The sequence below is a fragment of the Podarcis melisellensis genome (assembly GCF_964234715.1).
Source record: "Podarcis melisellensis genome assembly, chromosome: 10".
NCBI classification, from domain to species: Eukaryota; Metazoa; Chordata; class Lepidosauria; order Squamata; family Lacertidae; genus Podarcis; species Podarcis melisellensis.
The window spans coordinates 72,670,428-72,694,263 of record NC_138542.1 but is presented as its reverse complement, the minus strand read 5'-3'; the positions used below and the strand labels follow the sequence as shown (position 1 = coordinate 72,694,263).

Genomic DNA, 23,836 nt, shown 5'->3' with positions numbered 1-23,836 from the left:
AAGATCAAGCAATTGTCTTGCTCTTTGCTCTCTGCTTTGCTCTGCAAATTGCAAAGATGCCAGGCTCTATTGTTCCAGCTTAATAGGCCGCTACTCATCCTTTGAGATGGAAATCTTCACTCGTCGTCTACTTGCAGAGTTTTGAAAGAACTTCAACTGTCCTATCTCTGTGTTAGAGTTGTAAGTATGTGATCTTAGTAAGCCTAGTAGCTTTCTTGTTTTCTTACCTGTAACGTTCCAAAAGATGTGCCTGCTATTTTAGCATGTTTCTTATGTTATTTTAAAATAAACATTTTAAAGATGAAACTGTTTTAGTTGTGTGCCTTTCCAAAGGGAATAGCTAAGTCCTTGCCTTACGCTGGGTTACGCTCTACCGTAGAATTTCTGCCTGCAAGACTGTGGATGCAGCTTGTGGAGTAGGGGAACGGCCAAGCTAACGGGTCACAACCTTCTCCCTGGGATGTGATCTTGGGTCCCCTGGAACATAGGGAGTGGTGGCAGCCCTACCGGGTGTTGTTTGTTTTGTTTTTGGTTTTGCTAAAACAGTAATTTCGCCCGCCTACCCTGCCTGGGACGGCCCTGGTCTGGCCGGAGAGCAGAGACCGTAGAAGGGAGGGGCAAGAGGTTGGGGGCGAGCATTACTACACCGCGGGTCCCTGTGGAATAAAGGAAGGAGTCCAGCCACCAACCAGTGTAGACCAAAGTTTATTGCGCAACAGGTTCAAAGAGGAATTTTGAACCCCGAGGTTGGGGCGGCAATGACTTTTTAAAGTTTCTACCTTATTCCAGCCCCTTCATGGATCACTGCCTTGCCGTGGCAAAGGGGCTTGAATAACTTGGAGAAGCTATGAACTATGCTGTGCAGGGCTACCCAAGATGGACAGGTCAGAGAGGAGAGTTTTGACGAAACGTGATCCACCTGGAACAGGAACCGGCAAGCCATTCCAGTATCAAAAATGATAGAATGATCTTGATACGAATCCAAGGCAGACCTTTTAACATAACAGTAATCCAAGTTTATGCACCAACTATTGGTGCTGAAGAAACTGAAGCTGACCAATTCTATGAAGACTTACAACACCTTATAGAAATGACACCAAAGAAGGATGTTCTTCACATTATAGGGGATTGGTATGCTAAAGTAGGGAGTCAAGAGATAATGAATGCTAATGACTTTGGAATGAAACGAAGTGGTTCTAGTAATTAGGTAATAAGTCGGTGTAAGAATGGATAGATATTAGATGAAAATTTGAAGTTATAATAGGTGAGGACAAACAAGGGTAAACAAAGAGGGTATGGATTTGCTGAACAAATTTTTAAATGGAATACAAAATGGGAGGTGTGAGGAAGTCATGAAAATAAGTAAACGAGAGGTATGATACTAGAATGAGGGATTTTTATATATATATTTTTAATTGTGTATCTTTTTTTCTTTTTATGCTGTTTTTGGTTTTTGTACTTTTTGTATATTCTGTTTACTGTTTTGCAACTTTTTTTCTGTTGAAAACTTAATATATATTTCTTTTAAAAAAAAGAGATAAAAGGAACAACTGGCAAGTTTGGCCTTGGAGTTCAAGACGAAGCAGGGCAAAGGCTAATAGAGTTCTGCCAAGAGAACAAGCTGGTCATCACAAGCACTCTTTTCCAACAACACAAGAGACGACTATACACATGGACATCACCAGATGGGCAGCATCGAAATCAGATTGATTATATTCTCTGCAGCCAAAGATGGAGAAGCTCTATACAGTCAGCAAAAACAAGACCTGGAGCTGACTGTGGCTCAGATCATCAGCTTCTTATAGCAAAATTCAAGCTTAAACTGAAGAAAGTAGGAAAAACCACTGGGCCGGTAAGATACAATCCAAGTCAAATCCCTTATGAATACACAGTGGAAGTGAGGAACAGGTTTAAGGATTTAGATTTGGTGGACAGAGTGCCTGAAGAACTATGGACGGAGGCTTGTAACATTATACAAGAGGCAGCAACTAAAACCATCCTAGTGAAAAGGAAATACAAGAAAGCAAAGTGGCTGTCAAACGAGGCCTTACAAATAGCGGGGGAGAGAAGGCAAGCAAAATGCGAGGGAGATGGTGAAAGATACAGGAAATTGAATGCAGATTTCCAAAAAATAGCAAGGAGAGACCAGAAGGCCTTCTTAAACGAGCAATGCAAAGAAATAGAGGAAAACAATAGAATGGTAAAAACCAGACATCTGTACAAGAAAATTGGAGATATGAAAGGAACATTTCGTACAAAGGTTTCCATAATAAAGGACAAAAGTGGTAAGGACCTAATAGAAGCAGAAGACACCAAGAAGAGGTTGCAAGAATACACAGAGGAATTATACCAGAAAGATATGCATGTCTTGTACACCCCAGGTAGTGTGGTTGCTGACCTTGAGCCATACAGAGTGAAGTCAAATGGGCCTTAGAAAGCACTGCTAATAACAAGGCCAGTGGAAGTGATGATATTCCAGCTGAACTGTTAAAAATTTTAAAAGATGATGCTGTTAAGGTGCTACACTCAATATGCCAGGAAATTTGGAAAACTCAGCAGTGGTCAGAGGATTGGAGAAGATCAGTCTACATCCCAATCCCAGAGAAGGGCAGTGCCAAAGAATGCTCCAACTACCGCACAATTGCACTCATCTCACACGCTAGCAAGGTTATGCTTAAAATACTACAAGGAAGGCTTAAGCAGTATGTGGGCCGAGAACTCCCAGAAGTGCAAGCTGGATTTCAGAGGGATAGAGGAACCAGAGACCAAATTGCAAACATGTGCTGGATTATGGAGAAAGCTAGAGAGTTCCAGAAAGACATCTACTTCTGCTTCATTGACTATGCAAAATCCTTTGATTGTGTCGACCAGAGAAACTATGGCAAGTTCTTAAAGAAATGGGAGTGCCTGATCACCTCATCTGTCTCCTGAGAAATCTCTATGTGGGACAAGAAGCTACAGTTAGAACTGGATATAGAACAACTGATTGGTTCAAAATTGGGAAAGGAGTACGACAAGGCTGTATATTGTCTCCCTGCTTATTTAACTTATATGCAGAATTCATCATGTGAAAGGCTGGGCTGGAGGAATCCCAAGCCGGAATTAAGATTGCTGGAAGAAATATCCAACCTTAGATATGCAGACCACACAACCTTGATGGCAGAAAGTGAGGAGGAATTAAAGAACCTTTTAATGAGGGTGAAAGAGGAGAGTACAAAATATGGTCTGAAGCTCAACATCAAAAAAATGAAGATCATGGCCACTGGGCCCATCACCTCCTGGCAAATAGAAGGGGAAGAAATGGAGGCAGTGAGAGATTTTACTTTCTTGGGCTCCATGATCACTGCAGATGGTGACAGCAGTCACAAAATTAAAAGACGCCTGCTTCTTGGGAGAAAAGCAATAACAAACCTAAACAGCATCTTAAAAAGCAGACATCACCTTGCAAACAAAGGTCCGTAGTGATGTATGGAAGTGAGAGCTGGACCATAAAGAAGGCTGATTGCCGAAGAATTGATGCTTTTGAATTATGGTGCTGGAGGAGACTCTTGAGAGTCCCATGGACTGCAAGAAGATCAAACCTCTCCCTTCTTAAGGAAATCAGCCTTGAGTGCTCACTGGAAGGACAGATCCTGAAGCTGAGACTCCAAGACTTTGGCCACCTCATGAGAAGAGAAGACTCCCTGGAAAAGACCGTGATGTTGGGAAAGATGGAGGGCACAAGGAGAAGGGGACGACAGAGGACGAGATGGTTGGATAGTGTTCTCGAAGCGACCAGCATGACTTTGACCAACCTGCGGGAGGCAGTGGAAGACAGGAGTGCCTGGCGTGCTCTGGTCCATGGGGTCACGAAGAGTCGGACACGACTAAATGACTAAACAGCAACCTTACCCCAGCATACAGTTTGTGGAGCATCATCACTACATCATTGTTACATCACTAAATGGGAGGGTTATACATGATTAACATAGGAGAAAACTCACAGCCTCAGCCCCTCTTGGCTAAGCTAGAGAAAATATGTAGACATACACAGAGGTGGGAGCCCGCTGTTGCCTGGAGGGCGCGTCCACATGTGCGCGCGCGTGCACGCGTGCGCACACACACACAGCGCTAACCCTCCAGCCCCAGCTCCCTTGGCTGAGCTGGAGACACAAGCCTCAATGCAAAACACACAAAAAGAGATAGAGACAATAAAATACATAGACCTACACAGAGTTGGGAGCCTCTTGTTGTCTGGGTGGGTCGGTGAGTGGTTTCTGTTATAAGAATTTTAAGGTCTTAGATATATAATAAACGTTCATAAATGTACCAAGCAAACACGTACATAAATATATAAACCACCTGTCGGACAGTCCTGAAACAATTTTGACTCCCAAGCTGACCAAATGTTTCTCTGCAAGGAAGGAGGAAGTGGAAAAAGAAACCTTCCTTGTTACAGGAATTGGGTAATCACCATTTCAAAGGAGTGGGCAGACTACCAGGAAAAGGCAATCAGAGAAGGCATGATCAGATAACCTGGCAGACAGGAAAAGCAACAACATTCAAATTTCTGTGATGTATGTATGATGTATGGAGGGGTGGTCTTGAGCTCGGGGGGGGGGGCAGAATTTAAAATGTCTATATAAGGGCGGGCACACCTTTGTTCTGGGTCCTCCTTTCCTGCGGTTGAGGGGAGCATCCTGTTGCAACAGATCAATCAGGCTTACTAGCTGCTTTGCATCTCAATATTCTCTGGTTGGCCTCTGTTATTTTCTCTTACCAATAGGAAGCCCACGTAAGGACTCTATACAGGCTCTTGGATCTGGGGAATATGAAAATAAATTCACCGTCCAGTCACGCTTCCTCTGAGCCTTCTCTGCTAGGAAGCTCTGACCTGGTAGAATAGCAGGGTAAATGCAGGGGTCCTGAGTCCATGTGAGAAAGGGATAAATCAAGTCCAAAAGACAGATCAGTTCTTATCTCTAGAAGCGTTTATTTACAAGCCATAAATCAGTCTTTTTCCCGTCAGAAGACTCCGCCATTCTGGCATCTCTCCGTGCTTCCAAAAGCACACAGACACAGCCTGTCTGTTTAGCTGTGTCTCTCAGCGTCTCTCAGTGAGAACTGAAAGTAACTCACAGACAAAGCCTGTGACGTCTGGCCCTGCTTCCGGCCCCTCCCAGATGCAGGGCACCATGGAGTTTTAACCCTGTTTGTTCCAAACTCCACATTGGATACCCCATAAGGGCAGATTTTGTTTACAACATTTACACACACACACAGCTGGCTCAGCCCTCCAGTCCCAGCTCCCCTGGCTGAGCTGGAGACACAAGCCTCAACGCAAAACACACAAAAAGAAAGCTCCCCCACAAAATGTGCAATTTAACTTCTAGCAAATCACACAGAGCAGCCCCCCCCCTTTCCCTGAGACACACACAGAGCTGGGAGGCAGCCGCTCCCTACTTGAGGCACCCACAACTGGCTGAGACACAGATGAAAAGGAAATATATCAAACACTTTTATTTCCAGAGCAGACAACCAACAAGAAGACACAACCCAAATGACCCCTCCTTGGTTAAAAAGAAGAACCAGCTCCAACCCCATCAAACTCCTCCCAAGAACCAGCCGCTTTATAAAAGGGGGCAATGAGTCGGAGCCGTGATGGGTTGGTGGCCAGGGGGCTTCCAGAGACCCCCAGAGGATTTCTTCAAGGATCCGGCAGTGGCAACCAGCGAATTTGCTCTCTCGGGAGGCCTTTGGCAGGACTGAAGGCAGGATCCGTCCTCTTCCACTACACCACATTTTTCAGGTTTCCTGCAAACAGAGCAACATTCGCAAAGCCCTCCCTTTTACCTGGAGAAGAAAGGCAGGCTCTCCTTCACAGGAGGTTTTTAAGGAGAGGTTGGACCAATTCTTTAGCAGAGATTCCTGCACTGCAGCGGGTTGGACTAGATGGCCCCGGGGACCCCTTTCACCTCTACAATCCCATCTGGAGACCATGGGGCTTGAACCCTTCTGAGCACAAGGCAGAAGGGCTCCCTACATTGGCTCCCAGTACGTTTCCAAGCACAATTCAAAGTGTTGGTGCTGTGAGAAGGAGTAAAACAAGGTGTGCCTCGAACTCAGTTGTAAATTCCAGCGTTGGGCTATTGTAAATTCCAACGTTGGGCTATTGTAAATTCCAGCGTTGGGTTCGGCTGCAGGGGAGCCAGGTCGACAAGATAAGGAAGTAGAAAGAGTCTCTAAATAAGGTTAGGTTTAGAGAGTGTAGAATGGTTGATGTATTAGTACCATGTTTTATGATGATAGGTAGATTGTAAGCCAAGCCTCAAATGAGGGGCGGCAGCAATAGGGATATATACTCTTGCCCGTCCATTGTTCGGGGCTCTTCGTACCACCCTGGGACGAGGAGCCCGCCTTTGCAAACGCGTTATAATAAAAGGGAAGTAATAGACCTTATCTCGGTGTCTCCTTGTCTCATTGTAAGTCCACGTAAGTAACTTCTCACAATTTTTGGTGCCCAACGTGGGGCTCTCGACGACCTGCTCGGCGGGGGCGGGGGAACGGATCAGCCGGCACTCCGACTTTCGGAGAGATCTGTTGCTCAGGGCCCGCGGTGACAGGCTCTGGGAGCTGAAACGACGGAGAACCGACTTAAGATATTCTGAAAGACTGGTGGTCTGGGACCGCCGCAGTCGGGGACTGCCTCGCCCTGCAGGGACGCCTGCCAGTTTACCAGCCACCGAGAAGGAGGCACTAGACTGAAGGGGGTGAGTATCTTGGTAATATATCCCTGGGAGGGGGAATATTGGGTGTTGTTGGTGTGTGGTCTCTGTATGAAAGAGAGGTTCCAAACGGACGCGTGAGTGTGGACCGGGGGGCCTGGGACCCCGGCGGGAGGATTAGCTTGCGGTTCCGTTCTCCCGCGAGGGAAACGGCCAGGCGATTCCGCGTGATTGTGTGAGTGAATGAGAACGAGACATAATAGAGTATGGGAAAGAGTCAGAGTACATGTAGAAGGGGCCCCAGTAATGGGACCAAGGACCCCATAGATCCCAATAGTCCTTTGGGACAGGTTTTGTTGGCTTGGGATGATAAGGACATAAGACCCTATAGTAGGGGATTAGTCAAAGAGACAATGATTAATCTGTGTAGAGTAAGGTGGCCAGAATACCCCATAGGACCCGATGAAGGGTATCGTTGGGATCCAGATGGGGAAACAAACCCATACTGGATCAAGCAGTTGAAATTCTATTTGATCAAATCTAAAAAAGATAAAGAAAGACCATACATAGAATTATGGTCCCATGTAACTTTTTACGGGCCAGATCCACCACCATTGAGACAATTTCCACTTAAAGAAAAGAAAATAGAGTCTGATGAAGAGACAGCGATACCTCCACCCACCGGTGCACCCCTGGCAGTGCCTGGATTGCCCGATCTCCCGCAGCCACTGCCTCCGCCACCACAGCCTGGCTGTCGTGGAGGACCCAGCGATTTGCCTCCGGACTATAATCATGTGAGTCCGACTCCCGTAGTCAGGGCAACCGCACCGCCTTACGAGACAACCCCGTCGTCCGGCCCAAATTCTTTGGGGCCTGATGACGGTGTAGTGTCTAGTCCCCCTCTCCATGAAATGTTGAGACATTCAAGACTATGAAAAGAAGTGGAACAGTGTAAACGGGATTTGAAGAATCTCCCATTCAAAGATTATCCGCTGCCGGATGATGATTCAGACGGCAGTTCCAACTTAAGGAAGAGAAATCCGTGCATAGTACAAAATTATCCCTTGAGGGAAGCCCCTGGCGGAATCAACGCAAACGGACAGCCCGTAATGGTATATGTGGTCAGCCCCATAAAACCCTCTGAACTCAGAGAATTAAAGCAAACTTTGCCTAAACTACACGAGAATAGTCAGGAGGTAGCAAACCTCCTACAAATGTGGATGGGACCACACCTATATACATATACAGAATTGATGTATATATTGGGACATTTATTCACTCCAGAAGAAAAGGCAATGATACGGAGGGCAGCAATGCAATATTGGGAAGTAAGGGAACAGGCGCGAGTGGCTGCGCCCGCGGGTAACCAGGGGGCCCCGGCGGCAGTTCCGCCGGAGACCAAATTTCCTATAGGGGACCCAAATTGGAATATAAATAACCCAGACCATCGTGTCCAGCTTACAGATTTAAAAGAAATGATTTTGGAGGGTATCAAGAGGGCAGTGCCTCAAAGTACCAATTTAACCAAGGCTTTTGAGGTTAATCAAATGAGGGACGAGTCACCAGGCGATTTTATACAAAGGATTAGAGAACATTTGACTAAATATTCCGGAGTTACGCCGGACTCTCCAGCATTTGATAACCTGTTAAAGATGCAATTTGTAACCAAGGCATGGCCTGATATTCAAAAGAAATTGCAAAAGATGAATTGGCAAGATGCCGCGACTATAGAGTTAGTAAGAACGGCACAACAGGTTTTTGTTAATCGTGAGGTAGTCAAACAAAAGCAAAAATGCCAGATGATGGTAGCGGCTATCCAAAAGGCAGGAGAGGAGAAAAAGAAAATCGGAGAACAGAATGGGAACCGAGAATTTCAGACCAAGGGGAATTTCCGAGGAAGTGGAGGTTACAGAGGCAGGGGGTCTTATGGACCGGGCAGGGGCTCTGGTCCTAGGACCGGAACAATAATATGTTACCGATGCCAGAAGATGGGTCACTTTGCTAGGGAGTGTAGGACGCCGCGGGACCAGATACCCGATGCGCCTGTCAGACAGAGACAAGGACCTCCCCGAGATAATGAGGACACGGGGACCGAATTGTATAGTCTCTACGAAGACTAGGGATGCTCCGGCTCATGCTCTGGGACCCGGAATGAGCCACTGGTGAATTTGTTTGTGGGTCCCTCTCGGAAACCTGTTGTGTTTCTGGTGGACTCTGGGGCAGCCCGATCATCTGTTTCTGTAAATATACCAGGAGTAAGGAAAACTTTAAAAACAGTCAAAGTGATAGGGGTAAGTGGCAAGTCCACCGAAGCCAATTAGAACCAAGCAAAATTGTTCGGGGGGAAAAGGAAATCAAAGCATCCCTGCTGTTCATACCAGAGTCAGGAATAAATTTATTAGGTAGGGATCTCATGGTTTCATTGGGGTATAGATTAATGGATGAGGAAAAAGGAACTCCAATGTATACACTCCAAGCAGAAGAAGAGAAACAAATCAATTTTAAGGTATGGGTGGATGGGAAAACTATGGGGAAGATGGAAATGGACCCAATAAAAATCACAGTGAAGCCTGGCATTACTCATCTATGGACCTCACAATACCCGATGAAACGAGCAGGGAGAATAGGTTTGCAGCCGGTGGTCGACGCCCTTTTAAATCAAGGGCTTATAGAAACTACGATGTCACCTTTTAATTCACCCATATTGGCCGTACAGAAGAAAGATGGCAAATATAGGATGGTACAGGATTTGAGAAATATAAACAGCATAGTGATACCCCGATTTCCCACCGTGCCAGATCCTTATACGTTATTGAGCCGGATCCCTCCTTCCACTCGATGGTATACAGTAGTTGATTTAAAGGACGCCTTTTGGGCATGCCCTCTGGACAAAGACAGTCGAGACTTGTTTGCCTTCGAGTGGGAAGAGGTGGAGACTGGTCAGAAGAGGCAGTACCGGTGGACGGTCTTGCCCCAAGGATATACAGAGAGTCCTCTGTTGTTTGGACAGGCACTGGGGGAAAGATTGAGGGAGTTTAAACCCACTGGATCCAACAAGGTTCTGCAGTATGTAGACGACCTACTATTGATTGGGGAAAAAGAGAAGGAAGTTAAATGTGATTCTATTCGGCTATTGAATTGGCTAGGTGATTTAGGAGTTAAGGTATCCAGAGAAAAATTGCAATTCACTGAGCGGAGGGTTAAGTATCTGGGACATATTTTAGATGGGGGAACCAGGCAATTAGACCCAGATAGAGTAAAAGGGATCATGGAACTACGACCACCTAAAGATAAAACTGATGTAAGAAGAATGTTAGGATTATTGGGATATTGCAGATTGTGGATAGATCAGTATTCAAAGTTGACTCAGTTTTTGAATAGGAAACTGACAGGAAAACAAGAGGAGGTGCAATGGGACGAGGAAGATAAGGCCAGGTGGGAAGAAATTAAGAAAACTTTAATAACTAGTCCGGCTCTGGCCCTGCCAAATCTACAGCAGCCGTTCCACTTGTATGTGACAGTGGCTGCTCAGACGGCAGTAGGAGTCCTGGCTCAGAAAAGAGGGGGGCGATATCAGCCAGTAGCTTATCTAAGCGCAACCTTAGAACCAGTGGTTAGACGATGGCCGGCGTGCATTCAAGCGGTGGCTGCAGCGGCCGAATTAGTATTGGAAAGCAGGAAATTGACCTTTGGGGGAGCACTGATAGTGCACAGCCCTCATCAGATAGGCGCAGTACTGACAGGTGCTGCACCCACCTGGATGACGGACAGGCGCCTAGTGCAATATGAAGGGATACTCAGAACTGGAAATGATATAACCATAGGGACAGATAGAAATTTGAATCCAGCGGAATTCCTAAGAGGGGAGCGGCAAGAATGGGAACTCGAGGAGCATGATTGCCTTAAGGATATAGAATTAATGGCCAAAGTTAGGGAAGATCTAAGCGAGGTACCTCTAACGGAAGGGGAAAGATGGTTCGTAGATGGATCTAGTCATGTGAGGGAAGGAAAAAGAAGGTCGGGATACGCAGTGGTCAAGGAAGACGGGGAGACGATAGAGAGTGGGGCCCTCCCTAGCACGTGGTCAGCCCAGAAATGTGAAGTAATGGCGCTAACCCGAGCCCTGGAATTGGCAACCGGGTTAGATGTGACAATCTGGACTGACTCAAGATATGCATGGGGAGTGGTGCATACTTTCGGTCGGACCTGGAGAGAAAGGGGCTTCATAAAGGCGGATGGGAAACAAATTGAACACGTTGCTTTACTCGAGCGGCTACTAGAATCCCTGATGGGACCTCGGAAGATAGGCATTGTGCACATCCTCGCCCACACCAAAGGACACAGCTCGGAGGAACAGGGAAATGCATGGGCTGATCTCCGAGCGCGAGAAGCGGCGGAGGGGGAACCAAGGAAGGAAATATTTAAACAATGTGTCCTGCAAGTACCTGTGATTGACCCGCAGGATGTAAAAGATTTAGTGTTCACTCAAAAGGAGAAAGAATACATGGAAAAGGAGGGATGGGAAAGAAAAGGAGAAAGTTGGGAGACTCCGGAAAAGCAAATGGTCCTTCCAAAATCAACTATGTTAAATATATTGGAGAAAATACATGAAGGAAGTCATTTAGGCACGGAGGGAATGGTGAATTTGGTGAAGTCAGTGTATTGGAGTAGAGACATGTGGCCGATGGCGCACACCATCGCATGGAAGTGTCTGATATGTCAAAAGGTTAACAAAGCCCGGGCAAGGAAAACTGAAAGGGGTGGGCGGCCTCTAGCGGTATGGCCCTTCCAGAGAGTACAAGTAGATTTTACCGAACTGCCAGAAAGGGGGGGGGGCAGAAGTATTTGTTGATATTTAAAGATCATTTGACAGGTTGGATTGAGGCCTTCCCTAGCCGTAGGGCCACAGCTCAGGTGGTTAGCAAAGCCATTCTGGAACACATTCTTCCTCGGTATGGAATAATAGAAGTCATAGACTCTGATAGGGGAACTCATTTCACCCAAAAAGCAATGCAGGAGGTAATGAGAGCTGTGGGGATCATGTGGAGTTTCCACACGCCCTGGCACCCTGAGAGCAGCGGAAAGGTGGAACGGGCGAATGGGGAAATAAAAAAACATTTGACTAAGTTATATCTTGAAAATGGGCTGCCTTGGACGAAAAATCTCCCTTTGGCACTATTAAGGATGAGGGTGGCTCCCCGGAAAGACACCGGTCTGTCCCCTTTTGAGATGATGATGGGTCACCCATATTTGGTAGTATTAGGAAACCCTCAAATCGAGTTCAGGGATCAGTTTATCAGGAAATATTTGCAGTCACTGTCCCAGTCTCTGTTATCTTTCCACAGACAAGGCATACTAGCACAGCGGCCCCCGCTCCTGGAGCAACAGCACACCTTTCAGCCCGGAGACCTGGTCCTGATAAAGGCTTGGCGGACGGAGAAACTCAGCCCGAGTTGGGAAGGCCCATACCAGGTCCTGCTCACAACCGAATCAGCAGTACGGACCAGAGAGCATGGATGGACCCATTACCACCGGGTGAAAAGAGCTCCACCTGAAAATTGGACAGCAGTGACTAGTCCAAATAATCCGCTGAAAGTTACGCTTACCAAATCAGGAACCGGGATCCAGAAGGGCGCACCTAGACTGTGATGTGTTTGTTTTGTACCTGTGTGTGCTTTTTCGAGTGCTGTTGCTGTCAACATTGCGAAGGGTGTGTGCAGTGTGTGCATTGTACTGAAAGGTGCAGCATCATCTTTATAGAGGACGTTATACTCCAATATTGTGAAGTGAAATTAGGAGGGGAGGTAACGTGCCAATTAGCAGAAACCCCAACGGTGAGGCAAGCTTTAATCTATTTGAACCCCACACATGAAAGGTAACTGGCAAGTATTAGGAATAGTATTAATAGGATGGGCCACTTCATGGGCAACCCAATCGGAACCCCAGTGCACCGAATGCATCCAGACAACCCGAACAGGCAATAAAATCACACAGACCCTAATGTATTATAATATAGCCCCAGAATGTGTTCAACAGTTAGATCCTTGTGTTCACAACCAAACTCAATATTATAGATGTAAGGTAAAAGGAAATAAGACGGAATGCTATGAACCCCTGGCGGTGGGACCCATAACTTCCAGTATATATGTTTACGGATATAAGGGCGGAACCGCTAATCAAGCTGGTGAGGGGAGAAGTATGTTTTCCTTGGCCCAAAACCGACAGGGTTATATCGCACATAATACAACAAGGGGAGAGGGCAGGATTATGGTCTGTTTTGATGCTTGTATCGCAATAGATAAAGGACAGGGCCCAAATGGAGGGGCAGGGGTCTGGTGTGGAAATCGTGGATGGGAACAATCATATTTACAGGAAAGAAAGTACCTTTTCCAGAGAATAAAAGGAAGCAACGTGGGGGCTGGGGCCGGGGTATATAATTATTGGTACACAGAGGGAGTTAATAAGCAGCCCACCTATAGAGGCCCTGAGGGAATAAATCTCACTAGGGGAGCTGCCTCCACCGACTGCTCCACAGGAAAATGCAACCCAGTATGTCTATGGGCGAGCGAGAGACCTTCTACTTCGCCTAAATTTGTGCACATAGGTATAGGCATTGATGGGACTGGAAAAGATCCTTATGGATATCTCATCATACAAATACACACAACTAAGGTAACAAGACAACCCATATCAGTATTCGAAGATTTTGAGGAAGAAGTACAGCATTTAAATACCCTTCCCCTACCCCCTAAAGCCCATAATATGTTCCTGAGTTTAGCTGAGACTATAGCCAAGGAATTAACGGTGAAAAATTGTTTTGTATGTGGAGGAACAAATATGGGGGATCAGTGGCCATGGGTGGCTCATGAAGTAAACTATACGGAGGTATATAAAACACAAAACAATTACACTTATAAGCATTTGGGTAACGAGGTATGGCAAATCTCTAATCACCTAGTTGGGACAGAATGCTTCACCAGAAACACCAGCCGAACGAATGGAACGCATGTGGGGACACTCCCTTGCATAGGACAATGGGAGGACAAACAGTGGTGGAGTCAAGGGAATAATAATAAAACTTGGCCCTCTCCCCTCGGAAATATTACCAATATGAGCTTTCTCCTAGACCCGGAGAACAGAATGCTAGAATGGACAACCCCCGATGGGTTTTACTGGGCTTGTGGGAGCTATGCTTACAACAGGTTACCTTTGAATTGGGTCGGCTCATGTGTATTGGCAACCTTAAGACCTAGTTTCTTCCTGCTCCCTTTATATACTAAAGCAAAATTAGGAGTCCCAGTATATGATGAAATAGGACCACGACGAAAACGGGGAATCCATATAGGAAAATGGACAGACACAGAATGGCCCCCAGAGAGAATTATCCAATATTATGGTCCAGCCACTTGGGCAAATGATGGCACAGCCGGATCCTTTGGCAGAGATCCCATCTATTTGCTGAATCGCATTATCCGTTTACAGGCAGTTGTAGAAATAATTACTAATGAAACAGCCGCAGCGTTAACCAAATTAGCTAAGGAAAGTGCTAAAAGCCGAACCTATATTATGCAAAACAGGCTTTCTTTGGATTATTTATTAGCAAAAGAAGGCGGGGTTTGTGGAAAATTTAATCTTACTAATTGTTGTATTGAAATAGATGATAGTGGGAAGGTGGTGAAAGACATAGCAGACCGTATGGTAAAGTTAGCACATGTACCGGTCCAGACTTGGGATGGATTAAATTTTAAGGATATGTTTGGTTCATGGTTCCCTAAATTACCTGGTCTGCAGGCCATAGTGGCCCTAATTGGGTTAATTGCGGCAGGATGCGTTTTAATTCCATGCATTTTGCCAATCTTCGTTAGAACTATCAATAATTCTTTGTCCCTCCTAGCAGAACGGAAGGTATCCACATATTTTATGAAGATGCAATATGCCTCAGTACCCACATCCGATGAGGAAGCAGAAATAACAGCCCAAGAATTATTATGTGAGTTCGAGACAAGATACAAAAAGAGGGGGGATTGTGAGAAGGAGTAAAACAAGGTGTGCCTCGAACTCAGTTGTAAATTCCAGCGTTGGGCTATTGTAAATTCCAACGTTGGGCTATTGTAAATTCCAGCGTTGGGTTCGGCTGCAGGGGAGCCAGGTCGACAAGATAAGGAAGTAGAAAGAGTCTCTAAATAAGGTTAGGTTTAGAGAGTGTAGAATGGTTGATGTATTAGTACCATGTTTTATGATGATAGGTAGATTGTAAGCCAAGCCTCAAATGAGGGGCGGCAGCAATAGGGATATATACTCTTGCCCGTCCATTGTTCGGGGCTCTTCGTACCACCCTGGGACGAGGAGCCCGCCTTTGCAAACGCGTTATAATAAAAGGGAAGTAATAGACCTTATCTCGGTGTCTCCTTGTCTCATTGTAAGTCCACGTAAGTAACTTCTCACAGTGCTGACCTTGAAAGCCCTCAACGGCCTCAGCCCACTAGACCTGAAAAGCGGTGAAGGTCCTGTGTGAGTTTCTGGAGGCAGTTGGAGGATGGATGGTGGCTAACAGATTGAGATTGAATCCTGACAAGACAGAAGTACTGTTTTGGGGAAAAGGGGGCGGGGGTAGGTGTGGAGGATTCCCTGGTCCTGGATGGGGTAACTGTGCCCCTGAAGGACCAAGTGCGCAGCCTGGGAGTCATTTTGGACTCACAGCTGTCCATGCCGGCGCAGGTCAATTCTGTGTCCAGGGCGGCTGTCTACCAGCTCCATCTGATATGCAGGTTGAGACACTCCCTGCCCGCAGACCATCTTGCCAGAGTTGTGCATGCTCTGTTTATCTCACGTTTGAACTACTGCAATGTGCTCTATGTGGGGCTACCTTTGAAGGTGACCCAGAAACTACAACTAATCTGGAATCTTGTACCCAGCCTGAAGAGGGCAAAGAACGGCCGTACCAATGTAATAAATGAAAATCTGCCCTTATTCCCTTATGGGGAACACAAGAGCCCTTATAGAGTCCTTTGCAGGTTCTCCATCGGTCAGAGAAAATAACAGGCCAACCAGAGAATATTGAGAAGCAAAGCAACTAGTAAGCCTGATCTTTATTTATCTGTTGCAACAGGGTGCCCCCTTCACACGCAGGAGACGGAGCAGGACCCAGAACCCAGATGTGCCCGCCCTTATATAGACATTTTAAATTTTCTGCCCTGGCATCCAAGACCACCCTCCAGAAACATCATACATACATCACAGAAAGGGGTGGTCTACAACAGAAATTTGAGTGTGTTGGTTGCCTCCTGTTGTTGTTTATCTCCTGTCTGGCAGGTTACCTGTTAATGCTTACTTGATTGGATACTCTGGGGAGCTTGGCCAGTCATTTGTAATGATAAATACTTAGTTCCTGAGCCAGGTCACAGGCTCACCCTATTCAAACACAGACAGACATACCCTTAAGACAGGATTTGTGAAGGAAAAGACAATGGGGAGGCTTTTCCATTTTCCTTTGACTTTGCAGAGAAAACAATTGGTCAGTTTGGGAGCCAAAATGGCTTCATGGCTGTTTTCCTGTGCCGCTTCAGACATGTGGTTTATATATTTATGTACATGTTTGCTTGGTACATTTGTGAACATTCATTTTATATATATAAGACCTTAATTTTTTTATTTCACCCAACACTCAATTTGTTACTTCTTAAGGTATTGCAAGGCTTTTTTGTGCCCCCCCCCTCAAAAGAGCAGCATACAGATTTGTGCGTTGATCTCTTCCTGTGAGGAGGCGCCATCTTGTCCTCTGTAAACATCCTGAGCTGGCCCTGCCTCTTTTGGCGTTTTGGAAAACGCAGCATTGCCTTTTCTGTTAGGTAAAGCTCCTCTGGTACAAGAGATGCCCGATCACAGTGTTATAGGAATTCTAAGGTCTCATTATATATATAAATATATGTTCATAAATTTACAAGGCAAACACATACGTAAGTGTATAAACCGTGTGTCTGAAATAGTACAGGAGAGCAAGCCTGAAACCATTTTGACTCTCCCAAATTGACCTCAAATATTTCTCTGCAAGGAGGAAGGAAATGGGAAAATCTCCCCAATGTCTCTTTGCTCACAACTCCTGTTTTAAGGGTGTGTCTGTGTTTGAATAGGCTGAGCCTGTGACCTGGAGTCAGGAACTAAAGTATTTACCATCACAAAAGGAATGACCAGGATGCCCAGGTAAAAGCAATCAGTGACCATTATCAGGTATTCTGGCAGACAGGATTTTGCTGTAGACCACCCCTTCAGTGATGTACCGTATGTATGATGCTTCAGGGGGTGGTCTTGAGCTACAGGGGAGACAATTTCAAAAGTCTGTATAAGAGCTTGCACACCATTGTTCTGGATGCCTCTCTCTCCCTGCGTGGGGTGAGCAGGGGACCCTGTTGCAACAGTTTAATAAAAGATCAAGCTTACTAGTCGCTTTGCTTCTCAATATTCTCTGGTTGGCCTGTTATTTTCTCCTACCGATAGGGAACCAACTTAAGGACTCTATACAGGCTCTTGGATACCCCATAAGGGAAAAGGAGCAGCCTTTTTCTTATAACAACAGTCTTCTTCTTCTACTTTGGTGATCCCTCGTAGCCAAGTAAGATTGTCTTCCATAAACACGGTTTAAACAGTGAGTCTGTAAGTGACTGTGGAGGCCAATTCTGGATCCACACATCCTTCCACAGTGGTGACATAGGTTTCCAGGCAGGAGTTGATCACGGTGTGGATTTGCCAAGCATGCTTTCCTCTTAGCACGTTTCTCCCTTGCATCCTGAGTTCGAGTGTCTTCAAAGCCCATGACACCTTTGGTAAAGGCTGTTCTCCAACTGGAGCGCTCGCAGGCCAGTGTTTCCCAGTTGTCAGTGTTTATACTACATCTTTTTAAGATTTGCCTTGAGAGAATCTTTAAACCTCTTTTGTTAACCACCAGCATTACGCTTTCTGTTTTTAAGTTCGGAGTAGAGTAATTGCTTTGGAAGACGATCATCAGGCATCTGCACAACATGACCAGTCCAACGAAGTTGCTTTTGAAGAATCATCGCTTCAACACTGGTGATCTTTGCTTCTTCCAGTACACTGGCATTAGTTTGCCTGTCTTCCCAAGTGATGTGTAAAATTTTTCGGAGACACCGTTGACGGAATCTTTCGAGAAATTGGAGATGGCGTTTATAAGTGGTCCATGTTTCACAAGCAGACAGTAAGGTTGGTAGAGAACCTACATAAGGACTCTATACAGGTTCTTGGATACCCCATAAGGAAAAGGAGCAGATTTTTTTTTCTTATAACAACAGTATCTGTTCCTGGAAGGTAGCAGAATTGGGCAGAGAACCCTTTCTTGTCCCTCTCAACCCGGGATGGTGGAGTTTCCTGAGATGAAAGGGCTGTTGAAAGAGCTCAGATCAAAGGGGAGGAGAGCAGGTGGAATCCACAGAGAGGGATTAGCAGAGCTGGACAAAAATGATAAGGGCAAGGATTCTGCACTTCCCAGCTGTGGGTCTCCAAGGTAAACAGGTTTCTCACCTGTTTGCTTTTTGACAGGTGGGATGCTGGGGTTTGTTTGCTTAGAAGCCATCATCACTGCCCCGCTTCCTTTAAAATGGTCCAAGGGTGGGTGAGTATCCTTCAGAATTTGGTCCTCGGACTGCGCCACTCCAGACCAGCCGCCCAGGAAGGGACAAACAGAGAGGTGAGTCTTGGCAGCCCCAAAATTCCCTCCTTCCTCGCTTGACATCCTTATGTTTCTTGTTAAGGCACTCATAGTGGAAACAGGTAAGCAACGAGCTCCTTGCTTACTAGGAGTAAAAATGGTGGGAGGGAGATCTGCGTTCTGGATATTTTTCTTGCAAACCGCAACGCAGCTAACTTTGCTTTTCGTATGACTTGGAAAATATTGAACCTGGCTCCTTTGCTGCAGCAATATTTGATGTTGTCAAAGCAGATGAGATAGTTTGGGTCTTATAAGCGACTTAGCATTGCCTGTTTTTTGAATTTTGAATGATCACAAGCTCAAAGCCTAAAAAATACACAAACACACCCTGCGCCACACAATGGACCCATCATTTCTGGAAATGCCATGCCCTTCGCTGGATTGAATGTTGCTGACACTTTCTTTTCCCAGGAGAACCAGAAGATGGGGCAAGTGGTCTACCTTGGACTCTGCCTGTTGGGCTGCCTGATCCTGAACCCGTTGGCAGAAGGTGAGTATTAGGGGAAGGGGCAGATGCAGCTGCTGTAGCTGTTGGTTTTACAACTTTGCTGTGCGGTGTAACGGGTCGGGGCTTCTGGCTCTTAAGCAGGAGGTTGGGGGTTCAAGCCCAACTTTGGCCAGGATCCTGCAGCGCAGGGAGTAGGGGGGGGGGTCTCTTCCAACTCTACAATTCTGTGGTTCTGTTTCTAATCAGTTCATTAGATCTGTTTAGGTTTGCCTATGTAAAGCTGGCAGCTTTTTCCTGGCCTTCCTGCTCTTGGTAGTGGCTCCGCATCTGTGGAATCTCCTCCCAGAGGGGGGATTTATTTGGTCCCCCCTGCGGAAATAAAAAACGTTCTTGCTTTATGCTTTAAGACTTTGCTGCATGTTTATTTTAAAGAGGCGGTTCTACAGCACCTCTATATATTGTAAATTAATAGGAGGTATGAGTTACCACTCTTGCTTGGATGAATAAAGGGAATTAATGTTCCTAACTGGTAAAAGCACTGAGTCTCTTCTAATAAGCTGTCTGTCTGGAGCTGCTCTCTGCCCCTTTTAAAAATGATGGAAGAGCAGCACTCAAAGGCTGGGCGGGGGGGCTGCACCAGCCTCCCATTCTCCTGAAATCCGTCCCCTTCTGGCATAAGTTTTGGGTCTTCCCTTTCGTCCTGTGCATGTTTGTTAAATCACCGGTGCGCTTAAGTAAATCATTCCCTCCACTTCTTTCCATTAATCCAGAAAGAGTGCTGTTTTGCAATAATAGAAATCTTTCAGCTTGATATAACCATTTTACACTTAAGTGTATATGTCTGTGTTGTTGTTGTTTTTTTAAAAAATATGTTTACTTTTTGAAAAATTGAAAAGAATATATAGATAAAAAAGTATAACAATTTTATTTGAAAGCACCAGCGGCGTCTTATCTTGCCACGCTAGTTGGACGGCTGTCACAATTGCACTGGACATTGGCTCCCAGTACGTTTCTGAGCACAATTCAAAGTGTTGGTGCTGACCTTTAAAGCCCTAAGTGGCCTTGGTCCAGTGTACCTGAAGGAGCGTCTCCACCCCCATTGCCAGAAGGAACCTCCCAATTCCTAACGCCAGGGCTTCCTCGAGGGACTCCATCTGTCAAGGAAAGGGTTGGTAGTCTGGGGGATCTACCGTATTTCATTCTCAATCCAATTCCTCACAGGTGCCGCCAATCGCACCCAGAGCGCTCGGACTCACTGCCCTGTAGGAGCCCTCTTCTACAGAAAGTACTGCTACGAGTATTTCAGCTCTAGCCGCTCGTGGGATGATGCCGAGGTAAGTTTCACCAGGGGGAATGAGAAGAAATAAGAAATTTACTAAGAACTTCACATAGCAAAAGACCAGAAACATACCTTTTGGGAATATTGAATAGTGATATTTCTAGAGAAAATACTAAATTCTTTCTGTGGTGAGAATCGTGGTGGCTGAGTACTGGAAGGGTAACCAGGTACCGACCAAAGAGGAGTGGTTATTTAAATTATGTGGATATTTGGAACTGGCCAAATTGTCGGACATAATAAGACTAAAGCCAGTGATTACAGTCAAGAAGGAATGGAAGTGTTTGAATGATTATTTAGAAAGACAAGGTTCTAATGTGAAAACTGGGCTGTGTCTAGTATGACCTTGTGAATGGAAAAGGGGAAACATACATATATCATAGCTGCCAACTTTCTCTTTTTCTTGCGAGGAATCCTCTTCGGAATAAGGGAATTTCCCTTTTAAAAAGGGAAAAGTTGACAGCTATGACATATATCCATATCCATATATTAAGATGAAAATAATACTGAAATATAGATAAAATATGAAATGTGAAAGGAAGTGTTGTGAGAGTGATGGAAGTCTATTACTACTATTATTTTGTAAAATAGTATTATTGTATTGAAATATTATACTTTTCTTTATTCTTTTACTGTCTACTTTTCTTTGCATTCTCCCCCTTTTTTTCTTATTCCACCCCCCCTTTTTATATTACAGTTCAGTTGCTCGGGTTGCGAATGTGATCCATGCGGGATGCACATTCACAACCCACAGCATCCGCAACCTGCAGCGGTGCATCTGCACTCATGCAGGTTGTGATTATTGTTTCTGTGCATGCACAAAGTGCGATTTAGAACTTCTGTGCATGCGCGACTGCTGAAACCTGGAAGTAACCCGTTCCAGTACTTCCGGGTTTCAGCGGTCTGTATTTTTTGCTCTAGAAGACTCACTTTTCCCCTCCTAAAAAGTAAGGGGAAATGTGTGTGCGTCTTATGCAGGCTGTGCAGCTATCCCAGAAGCCAGAACAGCAAGAGGGATTGCTGCTTTCACTGCACAGCAATCCCTCTTGCTGTTCTGGCTTCTTGGATTCAGATTTTTTTTTCTTGTTTTCCTCCTCCAAAAACTAGGTGCGTCTTGTGGTCTGGTGTGTCTTATAGAGTGAAAAATACGGTACTTTGCAATAACAAAAAAAAGAGTTGTGTGTGTATGTGTGTGTGTGTGTGTGTGTGTGTGTGTGTGAGAGAGAGAGAGAGAGAGAGAGAGAGAGAGAGAGAGAGGAGCAAGGGCCGACTCCTTGGGAATCCTGGCTGGGGGCAGCATCACTAGTTTCCCCCTTTCTTCTCCCTGCAGGTCAGCTGCCAGAGGAGACATGGGTCCCAGCTGGCCTCCATTCTTTCTGCAAGGGAAGCAAATGTGATTTACAGTTACCTGCGACAAAATGGCTCCAACAATGTCTGGATCGGCCTGGTAGCTAACCGTGGTATTTTGGTAGGTGCCTTTAGGACTCTCTGAAGATGCTGACTGTACGAGCCCCTCAGCTCCCTTGAGGTCCTTCAGATGTAGCTCACCGGCTCTCACTTCACTCTGAAGCCACTTCCTTCCCCAAACGTCAAACCTTGAAGTCCTCATTTGGAGATGGGACTATTTCTCGGAGTGGCTCTGTGGGAGGTTCTGAAACTCCAGCTCCGGATCCTCATTGTCTTTCCTCCTTGCCAACTCTCATTGCGCTATCTATAAAGTCACAGATTCTGTGACATCTCCCCAACTCCGTACAAATTGTCATTCTCCTTTCACCTTTATGGCTCCAGCAAAAATAAATTAACACTGAAATCCTATACATGTCCTGAGTAAAGCCCAGTTGAGTCCAGTGTTACTTACTCCTGGGTAAGTATACATGGGATTGCAGGTTCTGATCATGAAAATAATAATATATGTAAATTCAGATGAGTGGAAGGAGTGTTGGATGAGACCTTTTCTATCATCTTTGTGGTCTTTTATATCAATGTGGGACAATATAACTCTCCTATAATTCACATTGCAATTTATAGCTTGCTCCATTTAATACATTTGCTTCTTCTATGATGCACACATTGAAGGGGGCCACCAGGGGGCGCATTGGAAGATTGCCGACAATAACATCTCTCTGACCCACACGGGGTATTTAAGAGGCTGATATGGGAGTATGCAGCCTCCCAAGCCCCCCCAAGGGAATGGGGGGGGGACTGCCTTGCCTGCTGTGTCCATAATTCACCCCCAGATTCGAAAGAAGGGGGTGAGGGCACTAGGCACAAAGCCCACAAGTGGAGTCCGGCTCTCCCTGACGCTGTCTCTGATCGCGCACTGGTTTGCATTACTTTGAAATATATATAATTGGAAAAAGAAGCAAATGCACATACTTCAAGTGAAGATCGGGAGTAAAGACTGCTGATTAATGGGATCTCTGTGATGCGGAGTGACAGGCTGGATAATAAATCAAGTGAAGACTCATCATTAAAAGACTGGTATGGCGGAGCGAAACGGAAAGGGGGGGAGGAAAAAACTTTTCTTTTTTTGTCTTATGTGAGTACCCAATAACCCTCCCCCCCAGAGAGAAAGAATCGTTGCAAATTACTAATCACAAGCAGGAGATTAAGAACTGTGTGGAAATGAATTACTGAACAAAGAGAGGACTGGTGGGAACATCGGGAACGGAAAGAAAGCTTTGTGACACAGTTACAAATGGAGATTCGTCAAGACAGGCCTGCCCACAGGAGGACGAGGGGGAGGAGGACCAGGGTCATCGGAATGTGAATGTATGTTTATCGGAATGTGAATTTGACCTGGCAGGGCCCCCTGAGATACAGATTGGCAGGCCTGTGGAAATCTACGGACAGACTGTGGGAATGTTCTTTACGGAGGTGTGGAAATGGCGTCTGTCCTTTATGTGATATGGCTCTTGGAGAGTATAAAATCCACACAGGATATGTTTGTTTTCAACCCGCTTGTGAAGATTATCAGAGATCACAAAGAAAGGAATATATGATAACAACAAGAAGATGAGGAAAATAACAAAGAGACTATCTGGACAGAATTGGACAGAACTGTATAATTAAGGCAGTAGCAAGAGTGATCTTTGGACCCCTTTCGGAGCTTGAAGTATGGGTACCCCCAACAAAATTTTAAAAATTTGGCTGCATAACTTGGAATTAATGTGATTTGGAATTAATGTGATTTGATTGGCCTGTTAATAAAAATTATTATTATTATTTTTAAAAAATATGATGCACACATTGAAGTATGCCCAATATCCCAATCAGGTACTGACCAGACCCAGATCCTTTTAGCAGCAGCAATGTGGGTCTTCTTAGCATGCCCTTAGACCTTATCCTGGGCAAAAGGTGTAATTCTGCTGACTTGTAGTTCATAGCCATATGAGAGCTGGTGTGGTGTAGGGACTACACCACAAATCTTTGTGGATATTCAAAACTTCCTGACTATAAAGCTAACTAGTTGGCCTTGGACAAGTCACTTCTTCCAGCCTAACTAACCAAGCGCTTGTCAAGCTAAAATGCTGCTCTGACCTCCTGCAGTGGAGGCCAGGACAGAAATAACAACATATAAAGTTTAAATAACTCTAGGCTCTGAGGGGAAGTGTGGTGGTTCAACAATA

The 23,836-nt window shown here is 45.5% G+C and overlaps 1 protein-coding gene across 1 annotated transcript in view; it reads left to right on the top strand.

The window, feature by feature from the left end:
- The window catches only part of LOC309378792 (lithostathine-like), a 65,851-nt gene that overhangs the window by 40,191 nt on the left and 1,824 nt on the right, over positions 1 to 23,836 (top strand). Inside the window, exons 3-6 of the mRNA XM_081927469.1 lie at positions 18,255 to 18,402; positions 18,835 to 18,913; positions 20,093 to 20,205; positions 21,538 to 21,675. Of these exons, the coding sequence (XP_081783595.1) occupies positions 18,255 to 18,402; positions 18,835 to 18,913; positions 20,093 to 20,205; positions 21,538 to 21,675 (478 nt within the window). The remainder of the gene's footprint in view (positions 1 to 18,254; positions 18,403 to 18,834; positions 18,914 to 20,092; positions 20,206 to 21,537; positions 21,676 to 23,836) is intronic.